The sequence below is a fragment of the Corvus hawaiiensis genome, chromosome 22, assembly GCF_020740725.1.
Source record: "Corvus hawaiiensis isolate bCorHaw1 chromosome 22, bCorHaw1.pri.cur, whole genome shotgun sequence".
Classification (NCBI taxonomy): Eukaryota; Metazoa; Chordata; class Aves; order Passeriformes; family Corvidae; genus Corvus; species Corvus hawaiiensis.
The window spans coordinates 1262343-1281748 of record NC_063234.1 but is presented as its reverse complement, the minus strand read 5'-3'; the positions used below and the strand labels follow the sequence as shown (position 1 = coordinate 1281748).

The window sequence follows — 19406 nt, the reverse complement described above, 5'->3', positions numbered from 1 at the left end:
ATTCACAACCAGCAGCTCACAATATCCATGTTTCTCTACAGCAGCTACATTCCTGTTAAATAAAACCTTCTCAAAGTAAATGCAGGATTTCCAAATATCTCCTGGGCAGTGCTGGGTTATAACTCTCTGGTTACTCAAATCCATCAAGACTTCTCTCCTCTTCATCCTTTAGCTGAAAATCACTTCCACCATTTTTAAAGTCTTTCAAGTTTAAGGCACACAGATTTGTCTGAAACAAAACCACTATGAACCTTAATATAGAATAAATAAGTGGCAGATAGGAAGGGGAGTTTTATGCCCACAGTGAGTAGACAATTTCTTTTCAGAAGCTCTCATGCTCACAAAAAAGCAATGTTTTTATAAAGCCAGGCAACAACAACAAGAAAAAAAATTTATCCCATCAAATAGCACAGAGTAAGAACATGAGCTGGAATTGTTAAATCAATACAACTTCAGCACAGCACTGAGGGAGGGAGGCCTTTGTCCCTGTCACTTCTCCACAGCAAGGTGAAGGTCCAGTTAAACAACCCAGAGTTGTTCTACAGTTTGGCAGTGGGATCAGGAGAAATGCATTTTTCCATATGCTCTTTTAGAGCCCAGATGTGCAAGGTTTATGGCAAATAGTTTTAATCACATCTCAACGGACAAGGTTTTGCAGAACAAAATCAGGGTCCAAACCAAACGCCTCCCATTTCTGTCCATTCTGTTCCCCCAGTTTAAGCCATTTTCCATCCCAGCTGTGTTCCTGCAATGCACTGAAGGAATCCATGTAGGAAGTGTTGTGTGTGTGACAGAAAACTGCAGAGGAGCCAGACAAGCTCCAGTGACGCACAACAACCAAAGGTGAAGAACCCTGCCCAGGCAAAACAACAACTTACGGCACAAAGTAAATTCACCCTCAACCCCAAAAGCCTAAAAGAAACTTCAGGGAAGGGAAAATAACAGATGGAAAGTAGAAAACTGCAGGAACAGGGCAAGGAGAGAGGAAAGGGCTGGGTTTATAGCTTACTGGGGTTTCTTTTGGTTTTACTTTGGCTTGTTTGTTGGGGAGGTGGCATGATTTATTTCTCCAGTTCCTTCTCATTGCAATTGAGGTAATGAAAGGCTCGAGCTTTGGCAAGGATCCCCTCCTTAGCCATAAAAATAAAAAAGAACTGTAATTAAACTTACCAGAAACAAAGCTAATCAAACTCAACAGTAACAAAGGGCAACAGAAACACATTCACTGTATCAGATCTTCCTTGCTGGCCCAAAGCCCGGAGTTTTCACTGCATTTTTTTCCTTGCCCCCAGTTTCACAACAGCATTAACCAGCCCGGCCCAGGATGCCTCAGCTTTACAAACTCTTATTTGTAGGAGATCAGCTTTTCGTGATCCAAAAACCCAGCATGTGGAAAGTGTTAAGTCTTTCATGTAGTAGAGGAGGTTCTTAAAACTTCTACTGTTCAACTCAGAAATGCTGGAGCTTCACAGCCCATTAGAGGTTTGTGAACCACAGAGAAGGGCAGAGTTAGCAAAATAAATCAAGAGTTCCTGAGGGATGTCCTGGTGCTTTACACAAGAGGCACAAAGCAGGCTCCGGGTTAAACAACAGGGAGGACTTCTCAGATTGCAGGAGGAGAGAGCTGGTTTATAACCTGGAATGTGCTCTCCTCTCTTTGAAGGGTCTGGAGGCATCCTACAAAATAACTCCCGTTTGTGTCAGGGGCACTGCAAGGGAAAAGGGAGCCCAGAAAGTGTCTGGGGGAGGGGGAGGATCAGCTCAACTGTTCCACCCAAGAACAAACTATTTCACCATGGCAATAAAAGCACTTATCAGCACCTTTTTCATGCCAGATCTCTTCCTGCTGTACAGGAGTTTGGTAGCGTTAAAACAAACAATATTCCCTGCCAATGTTCCTCATCCCTGACGACCAGAGTCAGGAAGGATTTCCCAACCACCAGGACCGTCAGCAGCTGGGATTTTGTCATCATTCTTGTAACACTGTGTCTTGTTTCTTAAGACTCCAAGTTCCTAAACACAGCAATTACTCTGAAAGCAGCTCCTTCCCTTCCACCTCCCCAGCTCCTAAGCTCACGGAGTTTGCAATGAGAAGGGAAAACGACAAATTTAACCTTGAAAGAGCTGAATCAGAAGGAAACGCCTGTCAACAGTCTAGGATTTAAAAAAAGAGATGCAAAAAGCATAAGGTTTTCTGTGGAACCTCACTCAGTGTTTGCTCTGACATCACCTGTACCCTCTTAACCAGCTAAAGCAGAAGCGAAGGAGGGCTGGATCTCTTTCCTGCAGGACTGTGGTGCTGCAGCAGCAGGATGCAGTCCCTCCTGACTCCAAGGAAAAGGCAAAACCACCACATATGGGGGATCCCAGCCTTGCCAGATCCTTTCTTCTCATGAGCAGGAGTGGGAAACCCAGAGCCTGAGCATTTCACAGCTTCATAGTTTTGCTTTCCACACACCAGGAGACATTAATGCACCTTTTCGCAGGGAAAGGAACCCCTCCATATCCCACATATCCATAAATCCACCATCGTGCAGGTGTGCAGGCTGAGACTTACAGCCACCCCAGCCCCTGCAGAACAGGAATCCTCCCTTCCCAGCTGCTGGGAGGGAACAGGAGAGGTTCACGTTCATCTAAAGGAACATCATCCTCACCTAGAAGTTATCACCAGCACTTTTATGTGCTGACAATCTGAATTCTATCACACTCCTAAGCATTTTTCCTTCACATACAGAATGGAAAGGAAAAACAAAGCAAAAGCAAATGCAGCAGATTTCAACGTGTGATGTTAAACGTTTCTTGTGCTTGCAGAGCCAGTTCTATCCACAAACTGCTTTACCTCCCCTATGGCACAGCCTCTATTCTAACTCCCCACTCTCACTTCATTCCACCATCTCTGTAATTCCTGGGAGTCTTCCTTGGCATGAAAAAAAAAACAAGCAGCAAAAAACCCCCAGTAATCAAGCACTGCTTCTTTTTTACAGCTGGTTGGAAACAAAACTGACAAAATGAGTGCATCTGTCTCCTGGAGTTGTTATTGTCTTTTCCCCCAGTGCAGTTCCAGCAGCACATTACAGGGTATTTAGGAGTGACTGATGTGTTTGGGCCTGGTTTGGTGCCAGGGGAAGGCACTGGGTGCTGTCCTTACAGGGCCATCTGGGGTTGGAGGTGATGACTGAGCCTGGTGATCTCCGTGTAAGAATAAAGTTCATTCCATGCTCTGTGGCAGGCAAGACACACTCAAAGTTCATTTTATTCTCTGCCAACAGAGAATTTTTTTCCCAGTGCACAATCCTTTGCCCCAAGTGGCTGCCCTGTGAACCCCACACAAGCCAGGGGCAATTCCTGCCTGTGTGTGCTAAGGAACCAAACTCTGCTTTGCAGAACTCCTCTGACTCCCCTGGAACACGACTCACAAGGAGTCCAAGCTGTTTGTATTTATTTACTCCTTGAACTCCAAAATTCAAAGCAAACTGCTGCAATAGCTTTTGAAACTGTAATCTCTGTGTCACACGCTGTAAATACACACAGTGAGTAGCACACAGAGGATTACCTGGAGAGCATTTCTCTATTAAGCCATTTCAAAAGTAAGTCCCCAGGCAGGATTATACAGATTCATTTCTTCAAGGAGTTACCCACATTTTATAACATTAGCACTGTTCTAGGACAGGATGTCCCACCAACAGCACTGCTGCTTACATGCCTTATTTTTGCCTTTCTAAAAGCCATTTTCAAGTTTTAAAGCACACCTTCAGTCACCGACTGGATGGGGAACAAACAACAGGAAGGGTTTGATGCATGGCAGCTGTGGAAAAGAGTCTTGCCAGGCTGGGACACTCAACCATGAAAATAAACTGCACAAATCCTTCACCAGACACCTATTTTATGTACCTGCAATTCATAGGACCTCAGGGTTGATGTCTGAGTATTTGATACAATCTGACAACTGCCTGGGAAGAAGAAAAGCTGCTGGTTTTTCTCACAGGGAAAAGAAAATACAGAATAAATATACAGCTGTTGATGAACAAAAGCATTTAAACCAGAGTCACATATACCCTTCAGCACAGATGCAAAAGAGAATTCACAACAGGAAAATAAACAAACCCAAATTCCTTAGGATAGTGAACTATAAACAGAAAGTAAGGAAAATGCAATGGAACAGAACTCTGAGGAGCAGCATTGTGTTCTCTCAGTTGCTGAAGAAGACTCAGACAATATTGTATCAATTACCCAAATAATCTTGGCTTGTATCTTTGACTACAGACTTTTCCCTACAAAGCAGGAATTGTCCTTCCTGGCTCCCTGACAGAACTCAATGCAATTGCCTAATGGCCCTCTTTTACTTGCAACAATATTTTACTCCTACCTACCTCTAAACCTTCAGAGAAAAATAAACAATGAGATCCAATCTTGTAATGTAAAATAATAAAAAAAAGCCACTCGAGTGCAGAGCTGATTTATTGCCCATGCTAAACTCAATTCTAGAGTCCAGCTGGCACAGTGAACACACCTTCTCCTTTTATGCTCTTCATCGATGGGGGTTTCTTAGGAAGAAAGTCAAATAAGCAGCTCATTTGTTGAGCTGATGACGCTGTAAATTACCTTTGGAATACAAAAGTAAAACGATACAATTGAAAATTAATCCTCTTATTCTCTTAAGAGAATGCTTAAGAGATTTGAAACAAATAAAAACAAAGCACATTAGGTACTTTCTTTCTCTGGTTTTACTTGCTTCAGCTGGAATTGAGACCGGCAGGTTTGAGAAAGGGTATTTTGGTCTTTGGGAGCTGGAGCCAGTCATTAATGAATCATTAATCAATGAGCACACACACGAAGCACAGGCCAGGTGAAAGGGCTGCTCAGAGCCAGGCAAGATGCACCTCCAGGACATGGGAATTCAAAGGATACACTCGGGGAACTGAAACAAAAGGAACACACGTGGGTAAACCATGGAGCTGTGGCCCAAGTCTGCCAGGAGCTGTACTCACCTCAACACCTGGAATCAGTTTTAGAGATGAAGAAAGACACCACGGCGTGTGTGAGTTAAACCTTTATGTCTCTTTAAAGACCTTTCCAAACCTCCTGGTTTATTATCCAATAAAGTTATGACATTTGCAATAGGTTTAACAGTTAAACTTTTGAAAACAAACCAGATCACAGTGAACACATACACTGAACATCCCTCTGCAAACAGCTTTCAGCTCAGAGCCACTTAAACTCAGGAGTATCTCCATCTGAGCTCAGCTCCTATGAGCTCAGCATTTCATTACATTCCTTGGCTTTCCTTATCCTGCTCCTGGTGAGCAGCACCAAGCGCCCGGCTGGGAGCTGCCGCAGCACACTGCCTCACCTTGGAGTCAGACATTAATGCAATGCTCTTCCTCCACCAGCTGAGCCAGCCACCTCACAAAAACAGGAAAAAAAAAACCAAACCAGCAGCACGTTCCCTCCAGAAGAGTTTGTTATGCAAATGATTCAGTGGTTTCACTTACACAGGAAAAGCAACTGCTGCCTCTGCCCCTTTTTCTAACCGGACTGAAGCCCAGTAGGATATTTGCTGTGACTAAAGAAAAAAGTCTCAGCCTATCATTTGAAATCATTTGAGAAATGTGAAGCCCACAAGCCCCTGTCTGAACAAGAGCAAACCCCTCTGCCTGCAATGGCCACGCTCTGGAAGCAGCAGCAGCAGCGAGCAGGATGAAATGAAAAGAAGCAGTGGCTGTTTATGTTGGCAGTCGCTTCAAACTCTAATGGAAAATTTCAGCTCTGACTGCAACCAGGCTAGAACAAGTTATTACAGAAAAAGGTTCAGCTTTCAAACAGAAAAGGCTTCCATCGCTTGTCCCTCTCTGAATGCTCCCTCAGCAAAGACAAGGCAGGAAATAATAAGCCTTGACTGCACTGTATTAATATTCCATCATTAGGAGAATATGGCCTCAAATAAACCAGATTTCCTCGGGGAAAGCAGAGCAGGGATAAAGCCCACGCCACAGCCACAACGCAGCTCCTGCTACAAACAAGGCTCACCACTAAATGCAAATATTAAAAAGCCAATGTAGGGCTAAGTAATCACTTTATACCAACAGACCAAGAGATATTCATCTAATTATCCTCCTCTTTTGATCAAAGGCACACTGCTATTTGAACAATTGTGTCGAGGGAGAAGCTGTACCTCTCAGATGCTCGGGAGAGTCTTGCACAAATATTCCTGAGGCTGCTGGCTGCCATGAGGAGTGACATGAGGAGGGCTCCGTCTGTCCTCAGAGGGGACAGACACCTTGCCAGCCCGCACATATGGCAACTGCACTGACCTTTCAGCTACTACACATTTGCACTATATTTAAGAGCTACTCAGGAAGCCAATATTGTGTATTATGTAACACAAGATTAAGCATTAATGAGGCAAGAATAAAATTGTTTATCTAAACCCCAATCTAAAATTAAACAGAAGTTTATGCTGAAAGCTCACACTGCACTCGTTTTGTCTCCTAACATTAACAGAGCACAGCTTATTTAGTCTCTGAGCTAAGTCCCAGCAGCATTTAATTTGAGGAGAAAGATTTTACTATCAGAAGAGAGACCATTTTTCCTAAAGAAATGATGCATATTTAGTTCTTATGTGCATAAATACAGCACGTTGCAGGTATTTCAATCTCAGGAAACAGCCAATATCCATAACTCCTGTTTACACTGTGCTTTAGAGCTACATAAAGGAGCATCCACCCAGAGGCAAGATCTTTCGATTGCACTCTGTCATCTCTCGCTCAGCAGCCAAACCAAGAATCACCCACACCACAGATACCTACGTGCCCAACAGGGAAATTCAAACCAGAATTAGCCCAGAGTCTGCGTGCCTGCACAAAGATCCACTGTCCTCCTCCTGGGCTTCCCGCTAAGCCAAGCAGGGCCCAGGGAGGAGCTGAGCCTGCCAGGAAGAGAGACGGGCACAGCGACCATGCCCACAGCACTGCACCATGAACTGTCCTTGGAGAACACAGCAGCCTTTGGAGAGCCTCAGAACATCCACAGCGCTGCCACCCCAGCTCTCAGAAGGTACAGAAGGACCCACGGTGCTCAGGCCCATCCCCAAGAAAGACAAGGTGGCTCCAGAATCTCAACTCAGCTGCAGCAAAGGCCATGACAGTCTGGCAGGATAACAGGATATCACTTTTGAACCTAGGAAGGGCCGCCAAAGCAACAGTCACACACATCCCCCGTTTCTGGGGGCACGAGGTGGGAGTTCCACTGGTCAGACACCACTCCTGCCCCAAAGCAGGCTGCAGGAACCTCAGCCACAGGGAAACAATTTGTTTCTGCTGGGACTGTGGCCTTGAACAGTTCAAACAAACTGAAAGTGCACCCTGAGGCTTCCAGAGGCGTTTCTGAGAGAGCAGCACGAGGACAGGCTGAGGAGCAGGACCCAGCTCTGGATCCCAGCAAGGTGACACCAGGACTTGGCACCTTCCTGCTCCTGCTCTGGTGGAGTCTCTGCTCTGCACAAGCTCCCGTCCATCCCATGTTTCTGTTTACCTCCCGCGTAGCCAACACAGAGTTAAGCTGTTTCCATGAACACAGAAAGGCAATCCCCAACCTTGGAGGCATTTAAGTACCTTTATCTCAGGCCTATCACAATGCTGGTGCTTCTAAAACTCTCAAATTCAAGTAGCTCAGTGTAATCATCTAAAGAATTCAGAGGAGAATGTTAAATACTCGGAAAATCCTGTATTATCACAAAGTTTTAGCAAATTATCCCAAAATGGGTGGGTAGGAGGGGAATAAAACCACATTTAAAGCCAAAGCAGATAGTTAAGAAAACTGTTGCCAGCTGTGCACCTTCCAATCTCACAAGATGGGAATTTAAATGAAAGTAATTATTGAAAACTGTTCATGTCACAGAAAAGCCTCCAAAATTTCCTTCTTCCCATGAAGAGGAATCAGAAGTGCTGCTAAGCAGGAACCAGAGGAGAGCAGCACCGTTCATCACCTGGGTCAGGCAACCACAGCTGCAACTACGGGGAAGCTACTCAGGGGAAGATAAAGGAAGGAGGATACATGGAAATAGAGAAGGTGTATTTCAGACAGTTCAGTGCAAACCCAAGGAAGTTTCACAAGTTTCATTTAAAAATCTCACGGCTCCTCTACATGGAGGCACTTTTTCTCCAGAGTGTGAGAAGGTTAACACTGATCCAACATTAAAGCACCACCTTTCTTGATCCATTGCAGTTATTTACACTGAGAACCCCTCCTGGACATAAACATGGAAATAAACTGGAAATGTGACATAAACCAGCGGAGTGAAGACCCAAACAAACACACCTTTGATATGGAACAGACATTCTCCTTCACAAAGCTTTTTTCTTGAGGATTATTCATTTAGAAGAAATAATTTAAAAAACGCTGGAAAACTATGTTAAACTAGGTAAAACACACACTGACAAATACAGGGTTTTCTTAGAAGATATTGCACCTTAACTATGGAGGAAAAAAAAAAGCCAAGGCACAACTCAAATAGGGCATTCCTTAACACACTTGTGAAAGCTCAGTACAGGATGGCCTAATTCTCATCTCTCACCAAAGCCACTTTACACCTTCCCAAAGTAGAAAAGAAATACAATGTCATGTTCACCTCTATATCCTGACTTTGTGCACAGCAGCCTCAGCTTGAGCTAACATAAAATAGGCCTGGTCTCTACAAGAATTCTGTGCTTCTGTTGCATTCCTTTCCTTCCACTGTTTCTATATTCCAGCCAAGGGGTTTAGGGTGGTATTAGTGGAGCATTTTCCCCCAGTGAAGGGTCTAGGAAAGGACACATTTTATCAAAATCATGATAATGAGGAGATCTAACTTTTAGTGGGGTTTGCACAGGCAAAACCCCCTGGCTCCCCTCCCCACAGCCTTCAGTGACCAGGAAGGAAAACTCTTAATAAATCAGACATACTGAGCCACCAGGGCAAGACACTCCAAGAGTGCCCGTGACCCATCTTTAAGTACCTGGAAGTTGCTTTAGTGCTTTTGCATCAATATAGTAACTTTTCAGAGTTTCATCTCATGTTAATAAGGAGGCTAAACAGGAGAATAAAGCCTTTTTCTGGTATTTCTGGAATTGCTACAGGATTACTTCACACTGCAACAGAAAAATGGCAGGCAAAGTATCTGAAATTATTCTGGTGATGAAAAAATGCAGACAAATTAATCCCACAGCCTTGTCATTTGCATTATTCACTATTCCACTTTAAGGTACACAAGCAAAACTGGACAGCCAAATATTTACTGCAGCCTTTATTCTGCAATGTCTTCCTATAGCAAAACTGCTGTACATTTTGGCTGAAAAAGACTGGGAATTACAGAAAGCAGAAGTGAGGCCTGTGGGCAAAAATAGGAAGCAGAGATTATAAACAACCTGTTGTAGGTCAAAGGTTATTTGTAGATCAGTTACCACAGGGGCTAAAAAAATCCCTGAGCCCAAACCCATCAACATGATACTTCCCACAGCTCAGACTTAATATTTAGTCTTCTCTGTAGTAAAAAATTAGACCTAATGAAACAAAAATATAACACTTGAAAAATGAGAGCTTGTGTGAGGTTTAACACCACTTGCAAAACTTTTACAAAAACCCTAAGCCTGCTCTCCAAGCTCCAATGTAAGAAGTTAAGTAGCACAAACAGGGGCAGGCACCTGCCCCCAACTCTCCATTTTTCTGTTTTCCTTTTCCTTCCCCTGCAAAATGTTTTTCTCCATCACAAAAAACCCCCCACATTTCATATTTAAAGTATAAATTTAAATTTGTAAAAACACAATATAATCCACAGTTGCTGTAATTCAAACTCGGAAGAGGACTTTTGCCCCTCAGTAACTTTACCATCAGCAGAATTCATTTCTAAAAGCAAACACTGATTTGTTCTAAATCCATTCTGGGAGATATTCTGAAGAAAAGAGGAAAGGCATGGTATGTGCTGGGTTTGTCAGATGCTGATAAGATCCATACTATTCCAGCTTTCCTTCCCAGCTGCCACCTTTCCAGCACTGGGCCTCCATGCCTCAAAATCCAACAGAATGCTCAAGTCCACCAACACCTGGTCTGCAATTTAAGTTTTCTTTCTCACCAAAATGAGTGAACTTGTAATTGCCTCATCCTCCCCTTCCTTTTTAACTCACACAGTGTTACTATTTACCACCCAAAGATTTGTGCTATCACAGCACTGTCTCACAAGAACCTCCTAGAGGAGAATGGAAACATCCTACAGAAACTGAGAGGTTTTAAAATATTTTTACAGCAATACTCTTCCCCGGTCCACACCACATACAGAAGTCTAAACAATCAGTGATGCTTTAAATCAGCGTTTTCCAGATTGCTAACATACTGCTAGAAAATAGTCCAACTCCATTTCCAAGAAGCTACCTCCCTTCTAAATCCAGAACAAAACCGAAACCACTTTCCCAAACCCTCCCCGCAGGTAAAGGACACCTCCACAACAGAAACCGAAGCTCTTTTAGGACAAATGGAAAAGCGACTGGGTTCCCAAGACTTCCCAGACCGTCTCCTCTGCAGGAGCACCCCACCAGTCCCTGCCCGTGTCCCCGGAGCCCTGCCGGGATTTTGGGTGCAGTGATAGGGTTACATAACCCTGAGAAGTTCGCAGAAGCACGGATCCATCCCCGCACACGAGTTCCAGGGAACGGGAAGAGTTAAACACAGCCCGGAACCGTGCGGGTCGCAGGCGCAGCGCAGACCTCGGGCTGCCCGGTCCCACCGGGTGTTGTTTTGGTTTAGGTTTTCTTTAATTACCCGATGCCACTCGAGTCCGACCGGGTGACACAGAATGTATTATCCCGTCATAATGTCAGAATTTAAAATTAGATTTGGTCTCCATAAATACACTTCACCCAGGCTCAGTGGCTCCGTCCAGCCATGACGATTATTTTATGTAACATCTTGCATACCCCACGACCTAAAATCTGCACTAAAAATCAGCAGCTGCCTTGGCTGGCTGTGGATTTCTCTTCCGTTTATCTGAGGAGAATTCGGGGTAAAAAGGAAAGAGTTTCGCAAGATCAAACAGCGAAGCAGCGAGAGAAAAAGCGAATTACATAAAGTCCAAATGTACTTACGGTCTCCTTATTGGGAAGCAACTCCTTTCGGATTCTGAAGAAGTTCTTGCCGTACTGCCTCAACCCCTTAATAAACCGCTTCTGTGATAAAAGATAACAAAAACAGCGTGTCAACAGCAGCAAGAAAAAATTATTTTAAAAAGATTTAAAAATCCCCCAAACGGCTGCTGTGAATCGGCAGAGGAGCCGAGCGGCGCTCGGAGCCCAAGGTCTGTCGGGGAAGCGAACGCACCTACACGGCTGCGAACGGGAGAAAGGCTTAGCAAAGACACCGAAAAATCCCAACCGCATCCCCCTTCCACGTCCAACTTCCAGCGTTCGGAGCTTCACCAAAGTCGGTGCCACAATCGGCGCTGCCGGAGCCGCTCCGGGCCGGCTCGGCGGCCGGGCAGCGCAGGGAAATGCGCAGCGCCGGGCTCGGGGCGCCGAGCAGGTGCCGCAGGGGTTAAAGGTTCGCAGCCCCCGCGTTCCTCCGGCGGGGCTCGCAGCGGGCCGGGGCCGGGCAGGCAGCGGGAGCGGGGCCGAGCCGGAGCCGAGCCCGCGGAGCAGCCGCGCAGGGCCGGGCGGAGGCGGCGGCGCCCAGCGTGTGATGGCGGCGGGGCTGGGCGGGCGGCTCCGCGGGGCGCGCCGCAAAAGGCGGCCTGGATCGCCGGCCCCCCTCAGCCGCGGGCCCGGGCCCGGCCCCGGCCCCGGCCCCGCCGCCGCCTCCTCCGCCCGCCGGGCTCGGCCCCGACACCGCCCCCGGCAGCCCCGGCAGCAGCCGCCGCCCGGCCCCGGCCCCCGGCGCTGCCTCTCAGCGGCTCGCCAGCCCCGAGCGGCCCCCGGCCGCCAGCAGCGCTCCCTCCTCCTCTGCTCCTGCTCGTCCTCTCCCCAGCACCTTCCCTCGCTACAGCCACGGCCGGGGGGCACCAGCCGGGGGGCACGGCCACGACCCCCTCACGACCCCCAGCATGAACCGGTACCAGGAGATTTAAGACTAAACAAAGTGCCTTTCTCTGGAAGGGACAATCTTTCTAGAGAAGGACTTCATCCTTTCCTATGAACACCAAAATAAAAAGGCTTTTTTCCTTTCCTATAAACACCGTACACGGGTATAAACAACAAGCAAATAACAAATTCTGCCTGCAAAACCGGTAAGGGATGTTGAGTATGTGGGCCCTAGTATTCTAGGGAAAGGAGGGAAATGAGAATTCATAATTCCCTATAAAGAAACAAGCAAAAAAATAGAAGGCCTTTTCTATTCCTGTAAACACTGAGCACAGGTATAAACAACGAGTAAATAACAAATTCTGCCTGCAAAAAAAGATAATGGATGTTGAGTACATGGGCCCTACTATTCCAGGGAAGGGAGGGAGATGAGATTTTATAATTCCCTAAAGAGAAACGAGCCTCAAACTGGCTTCATGTAATTTGGATCACATCTTTTTGCAAACACCTGCTTGAAGGAGGTAGGCAGTGATCAGAGGCTTCCATGTTGTGAAGGGCATCAGGAATCCCAGAAAGGTTAATTCACTGCTCAAACAGCGCTCTCAGCACCTCAGCAACCCCCACCACAACCCTGGATGCGAGGGAAGAGGCTCTCCAGAACCTCCTGCTCAGGATTCTGCAGGTTTGCTCCCACAGGGATCTATCCTCACCTAACCCTGACCCTCAAAACCTACAAGACTGCAGAATTTGCCAAGAACGTGCCCAGGGGCACGGAGACGAGAATTAACCACCAGTTGTAAAGGCTTGGAGATTACACTCCCTTCCAGTGTGTGATTTACTCATACCCACCTGCTCCTTCAAAGCAGCCAACGCAGCACCCGGAATTGAAGCGTTTAAGGGGTGCCGGAGCTCCCAAACACAGAAAATTTTACTGATAGCAAGGTACCAGCCTGCAGACACAGGCAGAAGTCACGCAGGTACCTACAGAGCAGGACATTGAGTGCCCACAGAGAAAAGCTGGTCCCTAAAGCACTCATATACTCATTTTTACCATGTGAATTTTCCCGAGGAATTCTCATTATGCTGGGGTGGGTGGACCACTGCCCTGGCACCACAACCCTCTGGCTGGTGCTCTGGGCAAAGGAAGGTGGCAGCAGCAGTGACAAACACACCCCAACACCTCTCCCCACATCCCAAAGAGCAGTGCAATCCCTGTCTGCAGGAATTCACAAAGGATGGAAACCAGCTGAATGGAGAAACACCTAAAGGCAGGCACTCCAAAGGGAACTGTGGGGTGCTCTCAGTCCCTGGCTCTGCCATCGCTGCCTCCTGGGCTGGAACAGAGGGACGGTGCCCCTGCAGCACCACTTCACAGCACACACAGGAGAAGGTGACAGAAAAAGCTGTAGGGAATAAGGAGAAACCAGAGCTGGAACATTCCAATCAATGATGGAACAGCTCAGGGAAACAGGAGAGAGAACACAGTCTGGCATAAAATGAGAACACCCAACTGCCTATTCCTTATTTTGCCCAAGATGCACTTGAATTCTTAGGGGACCATTTAGTTTATTTTTTAAGATTCCTTTTAACCAAACTATCTTATATTTGGTTTGTGTTGTGATTCAACTCTATTAATAAAGCCTGTGACAAACTGTTTTCCTTTGACCCCCTGGGATGTCAAAAATCACTACTGGGAATGCAAGCCTAGCATAGAGCCCATCTAAATAACAGAATTGGAGGAACCTTGGAATGCTGTTCCAAATTTCCAAGTAGGAATGAAGAAGTCAATCCTTCTGGGCAGTTCTGCTGTCACCTTTACTGATGTAGTGCAGCATTATCCCTGGGCCATTGAGGCACTGTGAGGTATCCAACTATAAAGGAGCTTTGTGCCTCTTGGAAAGGCAGGAGAGGGACCCTTCTTAATATACAAATAACAAAGCACACAAAAATAATTTCAGACACTCAGACAGAAATCCTAAAGCTTAACAATTAATTTTTAAAAACATTTTCAGATTTTCCTTCCTAGTCTAGTCTTCCATTAATTCATCATGTCCCATTCTCACTGCACCAAGAACAGCTACTCCTTTTCTCCAAGTCAAGCCCAACACAGACCTCAAAATGGTTTTAAATATAAAAGAACTAAATAGTTGCACACCAAATCAGAGGTGACCTGTTGCTCTCCAGTGTCTCACAAAACAGACTGCCTGACACTGATTGAATTTGCTCTCCTCTGCACAAATGACATGCACCGAATTCCACGTCCGTGTGTTAATGCTGCAGGAGATGCTGCACTGCTCACAGGAGGCATCTGGGAGCGACAGCTGCCAAGCTAAAATAGCCTCACAACACAGGGTTGGGGGAGCAACGAGGCTCAGACCTATGGATAAGTTTGGATGAGAAGTGGAAGTGGCTTTGGAGCACAATGGTTTCATTTTTACAAGTACATCATTTGGATTTTTAGGACAAACATTTCAATTTTACCACTTCTGTTGAACTTTAAAAGATTGCTTATGACAGGATTCTGTCAGCATTATTGTCTGTGCTGCTCACTGAAGACAAACTGTGCCACAATTAAAAAAGCGCTGTGGATAACGAGTGCTGTGAAGCAGCTTTAGGAAATCCCATGGCTTGTGGGGCGGTCGGTGCTGACAGACGCAGTTCTGTTTTATGGAGTGGTTTCCATGGCTATTGACCAGCCCCAACACGAGGCCTCCTAATACCATTTGATAATTTGATGAAATGCATTAGATGCTGCAGCATCCTGCGTGTAAACAGGGAGCTATAAATAACCCAGGGAGAACAAGGAACAAGCGTGTTAATGTTTGCCTGTGTGTTACTTGCAGGTCCCGTATTTTATCCCGAGGAACAAATCTCCTGACAAGATACACAAAGCCATTATGCTGTGCCTGACAGAGCTCAGCTGGCACATTTGTCACGGGGCTGGCAGTGCCAGTGCAGAGCTGGGGCTGAGCTCGTGCGTCAGGGTTTCCATTATCCCGAGATTACAGCCTGGCAGGAGGAACTGGCTGCTGCAAATCCTGCACTCTGGCTGTCACTGGGAACTGAGCTCCTAGTGTGCTCCTCGACCTCCAAAACCCCAAATAAAGCTGGTGCTGAAAGCATGGACCCGTAACATCCACTGCAAAGACAACCTGTTTAATCAATGCTAGGATTTCCAACTGAAACCTGCAGAAAGGCAGCACAACTCTGATGAACCTGCAAATTCATCACTGCTACTAACGTGTCTCTTCTGAGGTGGTGCTTCAGTCGAGTTTAGACCAAATGGATTTTCTCTACGAAATTCCATGTGCTGTTTCATTCCCCTCCTATGACTTCCACCTGGGAAATGAGTGAAGAACATTGTGTAATGCAAAACATTTACAAACACACAGGGCCTTTTCTGATCTTTCTCAATCCAGGAAATAAGGATTTTATTTCTCAATCTTTCTAAAAAAAAAAAAATTAAAAATAATCGCCCTCTTTAGCTTACATCCAAGAACAGCAAGTTCTTCTCTCAACCTTTTCCTTACTTCTAAGCAAATAAAATGGAAGATTTTGCTATTTTGAAAGCAATAGGTTTAGTGCATGTCTGGAAAGGCCCAAGGTTTTCTAGGCAGATGTCAATGGAAGTTGTCACCACCTTCCATATTTAATATGCCTTTTTAAGTGTTATAATGAATATGGTAGGAAAATTAATGGGGTTTTCATAGTTAACAGCAAACAGAGGAAACAGAGGTATCCTGAGAGTTTCATTATGAAGACCCAACCTAAAGATATCAGGTGGCTCTTACACAGACCTGTGTTAGATCTTCACTCAGGCCCTGCTGCTGGGAGAACGGGGCTGCTTCCACCTCCTCTCAACTGCAGATTGTGAAAAATAGTGCAAAACACATCCTAACCCCAAATTTAGCTTTCTTTTAACAGAATCACAGAACGGTTTGGGTTGGAAGGGCCCTTAAAGATCATGCAGAAACAACCCCCTGCCATGAGCAGGGGCACCTTCCACTACACCAGATAGATCAGAGACACTGCTCTGTTTATTTGCTCCGTTTTTTTAAAATGAAATAATTCTATTGTGTCAAGACAAAATTATCCTTTAACTTTTGTGGTATTTTGAAAATAAAATTATGTTTTCACCAAGTTCTCTCACTCAAAGACACGGAAAACCAAAATATTTTGACGGTATTCATTAGATACCACTCTGTATGGCAAGGCATGAATGTTCCCACTGGAAATTCACAGCCCCTCTCCAGACTGCACCCCTGGTCACCCACACATGACAAAAACCTTACACTCCCCAGGCCATCTGCCCCTGAGATCAAGTGTCCTCTATAAACAAACTGACAAGGAATAGATCAGCTGAAAGCCTCCAAGGTGCCCAACAATTTGCTCTCCCCCCTCCCAACTGGATCGCTTTGTCTTCCTGAAAAATTATACTGAAAAACGAGAGCCTGCCTCGAAGTGTGGGGGATTCAACCCAAAGCTTGGCGGCAGAGGCACCTCCCAGCCTGTGCTCTGAGTACCCACAACAGCCAGAGTCATTAACAGCCTCCCTCGAGGGAATGCCAAAAGATCCTGCAATGATAATGACCCCCCTTCCATGGAGCTGCTTTTGTTGGGAACAATGGAGCTCCCATGGTACCTCTCGCTGGCTGGAAATATTGGTATTAAGTGAGCGTGAGCACAGCTGTGTGTAAATGACATATATAAACAGATTAGATTTGTGTATTTATACTGGATGCAAACACATTAATAGCACATTTGCATACCCAGTTGGCTAAATGAGATTGCATGCAGAGCAGGATTACTGGTTACAAACACATTTATTTAGAATTTTCAATAAAGTATTTATATTGCCATTCAGGAGGTCAGAGTGGATTCATCATCCTTTTTCTCCTCTTTGCCTTCTCAGACACACACAAATGCTCTTGTCAACATGCTTTGCACGGATTGCCCATCCCTCTTCACAACTAGGCTGGGAAAAGGACTCCAGCCAGCAGAAGGAGCTGAACTGAGGTCCTCAACCTAAAGGCTGCCCCAGTTTCCCCCCGTTTACTTTATTGAAGATGATGTTTCAAGGGGGTGAGAGTTCTCCATGTGACCACAGCACGAACTACTACCCAAATGCCAGTTTACAAAACTCCTCTCTCCCTCCTCTGTTTAACGCCAGGGATCAATGCAAGAGTCTGCATGAAAGGCAACATGATATTGAAGGTGACACAACAGCTCTCAGACGTTTCCAGAGCTGCAGGAGAATTCAGCTATTCCTTCACCCCAGGCCTGGAGCTGTCAGGGTGTTGCTAACCTTTTGTGCTGACCCCAGCTGTATTTTCCCATCAGGATTTTACCAGAGCTATTTTTATAAAGAGAGAGATTTCAGGTTCACCCAAAGCACCAGGCAAAGCTTCAATTCCCGTTCTGCACTGTACCTGTGTCTGTGAGGGAGTCTCGATGGGAAAGAGAAAACAAAACAGGAAAAGGAAAAAAAAAATCAATTATGTCTAAACGAGGAGCTTTCTGTTTGCTCTAATTGCACCCTGATTATCGGCTCCGGGCTGTGCATCCCGGATAAAATGCTCCCAAGCCCTCCATTCCAGGCGGCTCCCGTTAAAAGCCCCGGCGCTGCCCCCGGGTCCCTGTCCGGCCCCGCGATAAATCATCCCCGACCTGCTCCGAGAGGCAGCGGCCCCGCCGGCTTCGGCCCGGGTTGCCAGGCAACCTTGTGCAGCAGGGATGCAGGGATGGATGCAGGGACGGAGGGATGGAGGGATGGGAGCTGCTGACAAATGTCCGAGGGCTGCACCGACAGCCTGGTCCCGGTGCCTCCCCGCCCCTGCTCCGGGCGCGACTGCACAATCCAACTCCAAAGGCTTTTGTGAGGAACACGCGCTCCCTGCTCCATTCCACTGCCGGCTGTTACCGGGAGGCAGCGATCACCCAGCAGCGATCACCCGGCAGCGATCACCCAGCGTATGGCAGCAGAAATGTGATCCCCTAAACGAGATAAAGTCAGAAACCCGACCCGAGCCCAGCCCGCAGTGCCACGGCAGCAGCTGATGCTCGGATCAAACCCTGCCTGGGCATTAAAGCAACAGCAGGAAAAAAGGAAACCTGACTTTCCTTTTCGGCAGCTCTGGAAGGGGTGGTGGATAAATAGCCTCGACTCCTGGAAGAACAATTCCTGGGTTATTCCAGGCATTATCAGTGATGTCACTGCCGATGGTCCCACATTTCAGCAGGGGCTGAAGAGGCAGGCAGAGATGAACCCTCTTGCTTGAGACCTGCTCCGTTTGCAATTTCCTCTTTTCCACTAACAGAAGAGCGGGAAGAGGAGGCATTCCCTTTTCCAAACCAACGGCACCGCACAGAGGGGCGAGTGGCAGGAGGACCTTCCAAAGGGAGCAACAAGTGCTGGGCCTCCCTCGGGACTGTCCTCCAACAGCAGCCCGGACAGGCAGCTCCTCATTCCATTCATCAAAATCACTTCCACCAGCAAGAAATCCAGTTGGCCAACCCAGGCTCATATTGAAATGCCCAGGACAGAGCTTGTGCTGACAGACAGATCCACCTGTGCAGGTGGGACAGGCGGATCCAGGTCTGGCAGCATCCAGCTGCTCTCCCCGGGCAGCTGCCCTGCCCTCATCTTCACGAAGCTGTGGCAAGTGAAGCAGCTTTCATACAGCGAGTCCCAGGCTCACCCCTCGGGTGGGCACCAACCTTAAGCCCCCCCAAACTAGAGACTGCCCTCACTGACTTTAAAAAAGAGCTTTCAGTCTATCAAACGTTCTCTGTCTCCTGCAATCAACAGTTTTTCAGTGTTGAAAACAAAGCTAAAGTGATTTGAGTGTGTTTTTACATAAAGGATTTTTTAAAGGTGCCTTCTAAGAGTTAAACAGAACAAAGGTCTGGCACATTCGTGACCCAGAAAAGCAAAACAATGTGCTGCTGACAAGAGACAACAGAAAGCTTTTGATTATACTTCAGATTGCCTTTTCTGTACACAAAGAGATTAATTTCTGATTGTTATTTTAAACTGCTGTTAAAATGCTAATATACAAAAAGCCTTCTTGTACATCAAAACGAAAGAGCAACTAAAAAGCAAGAGCTGGATATGTTCCTTTTCAAGGACATGCTTCCTTTCCCCCATGGCATCTCAAAGTACCTCCCTTTAAAACAGGTAAGTAGAAGAAATTCAGCACTCAACCTGCAAACTTCAAGCTAAATAGAAGAAGAAAAAAGCTATTTGCTTTCATTTCTTAAACTTCTGTTCACCCAGACTTGGTACAAGTGCATTTTCTAAAGCGATAATTCACAGTTCCAATTGTTGGGTTTTTTGAACATGATGGAACCAGTCACGGTACAGGATCC

The 19406-nt window shown here is 46.3% G+C and overlaps 1 protein-coding gene across 7 annotated transcripts in view; it reads right to left on the bottom strand.

Annotated features, from left to right (window-relative positions):
- The window catches only part of RERE (arginine-glutamic acid dipeptide repeats), a 177384-nt gene that overhangs the window by 29524 nt on the left and 128454 nt on the right, over positions 1–19406 (bottom strand). For all 7 annotated transcript variants that reach the window (XM_048326414.1, XM_048326409.1, XM_048326413.1 and 4 more), the window contains one exon: positions 11112–11192. In XM_048326414.1, coding sequence (XP_048182371.1) covers positions 11112–11192 — 81 coding nt within the window. The remainder of the gene's footprint in view (positions 1–11111; positions 11193–19406) is intronic.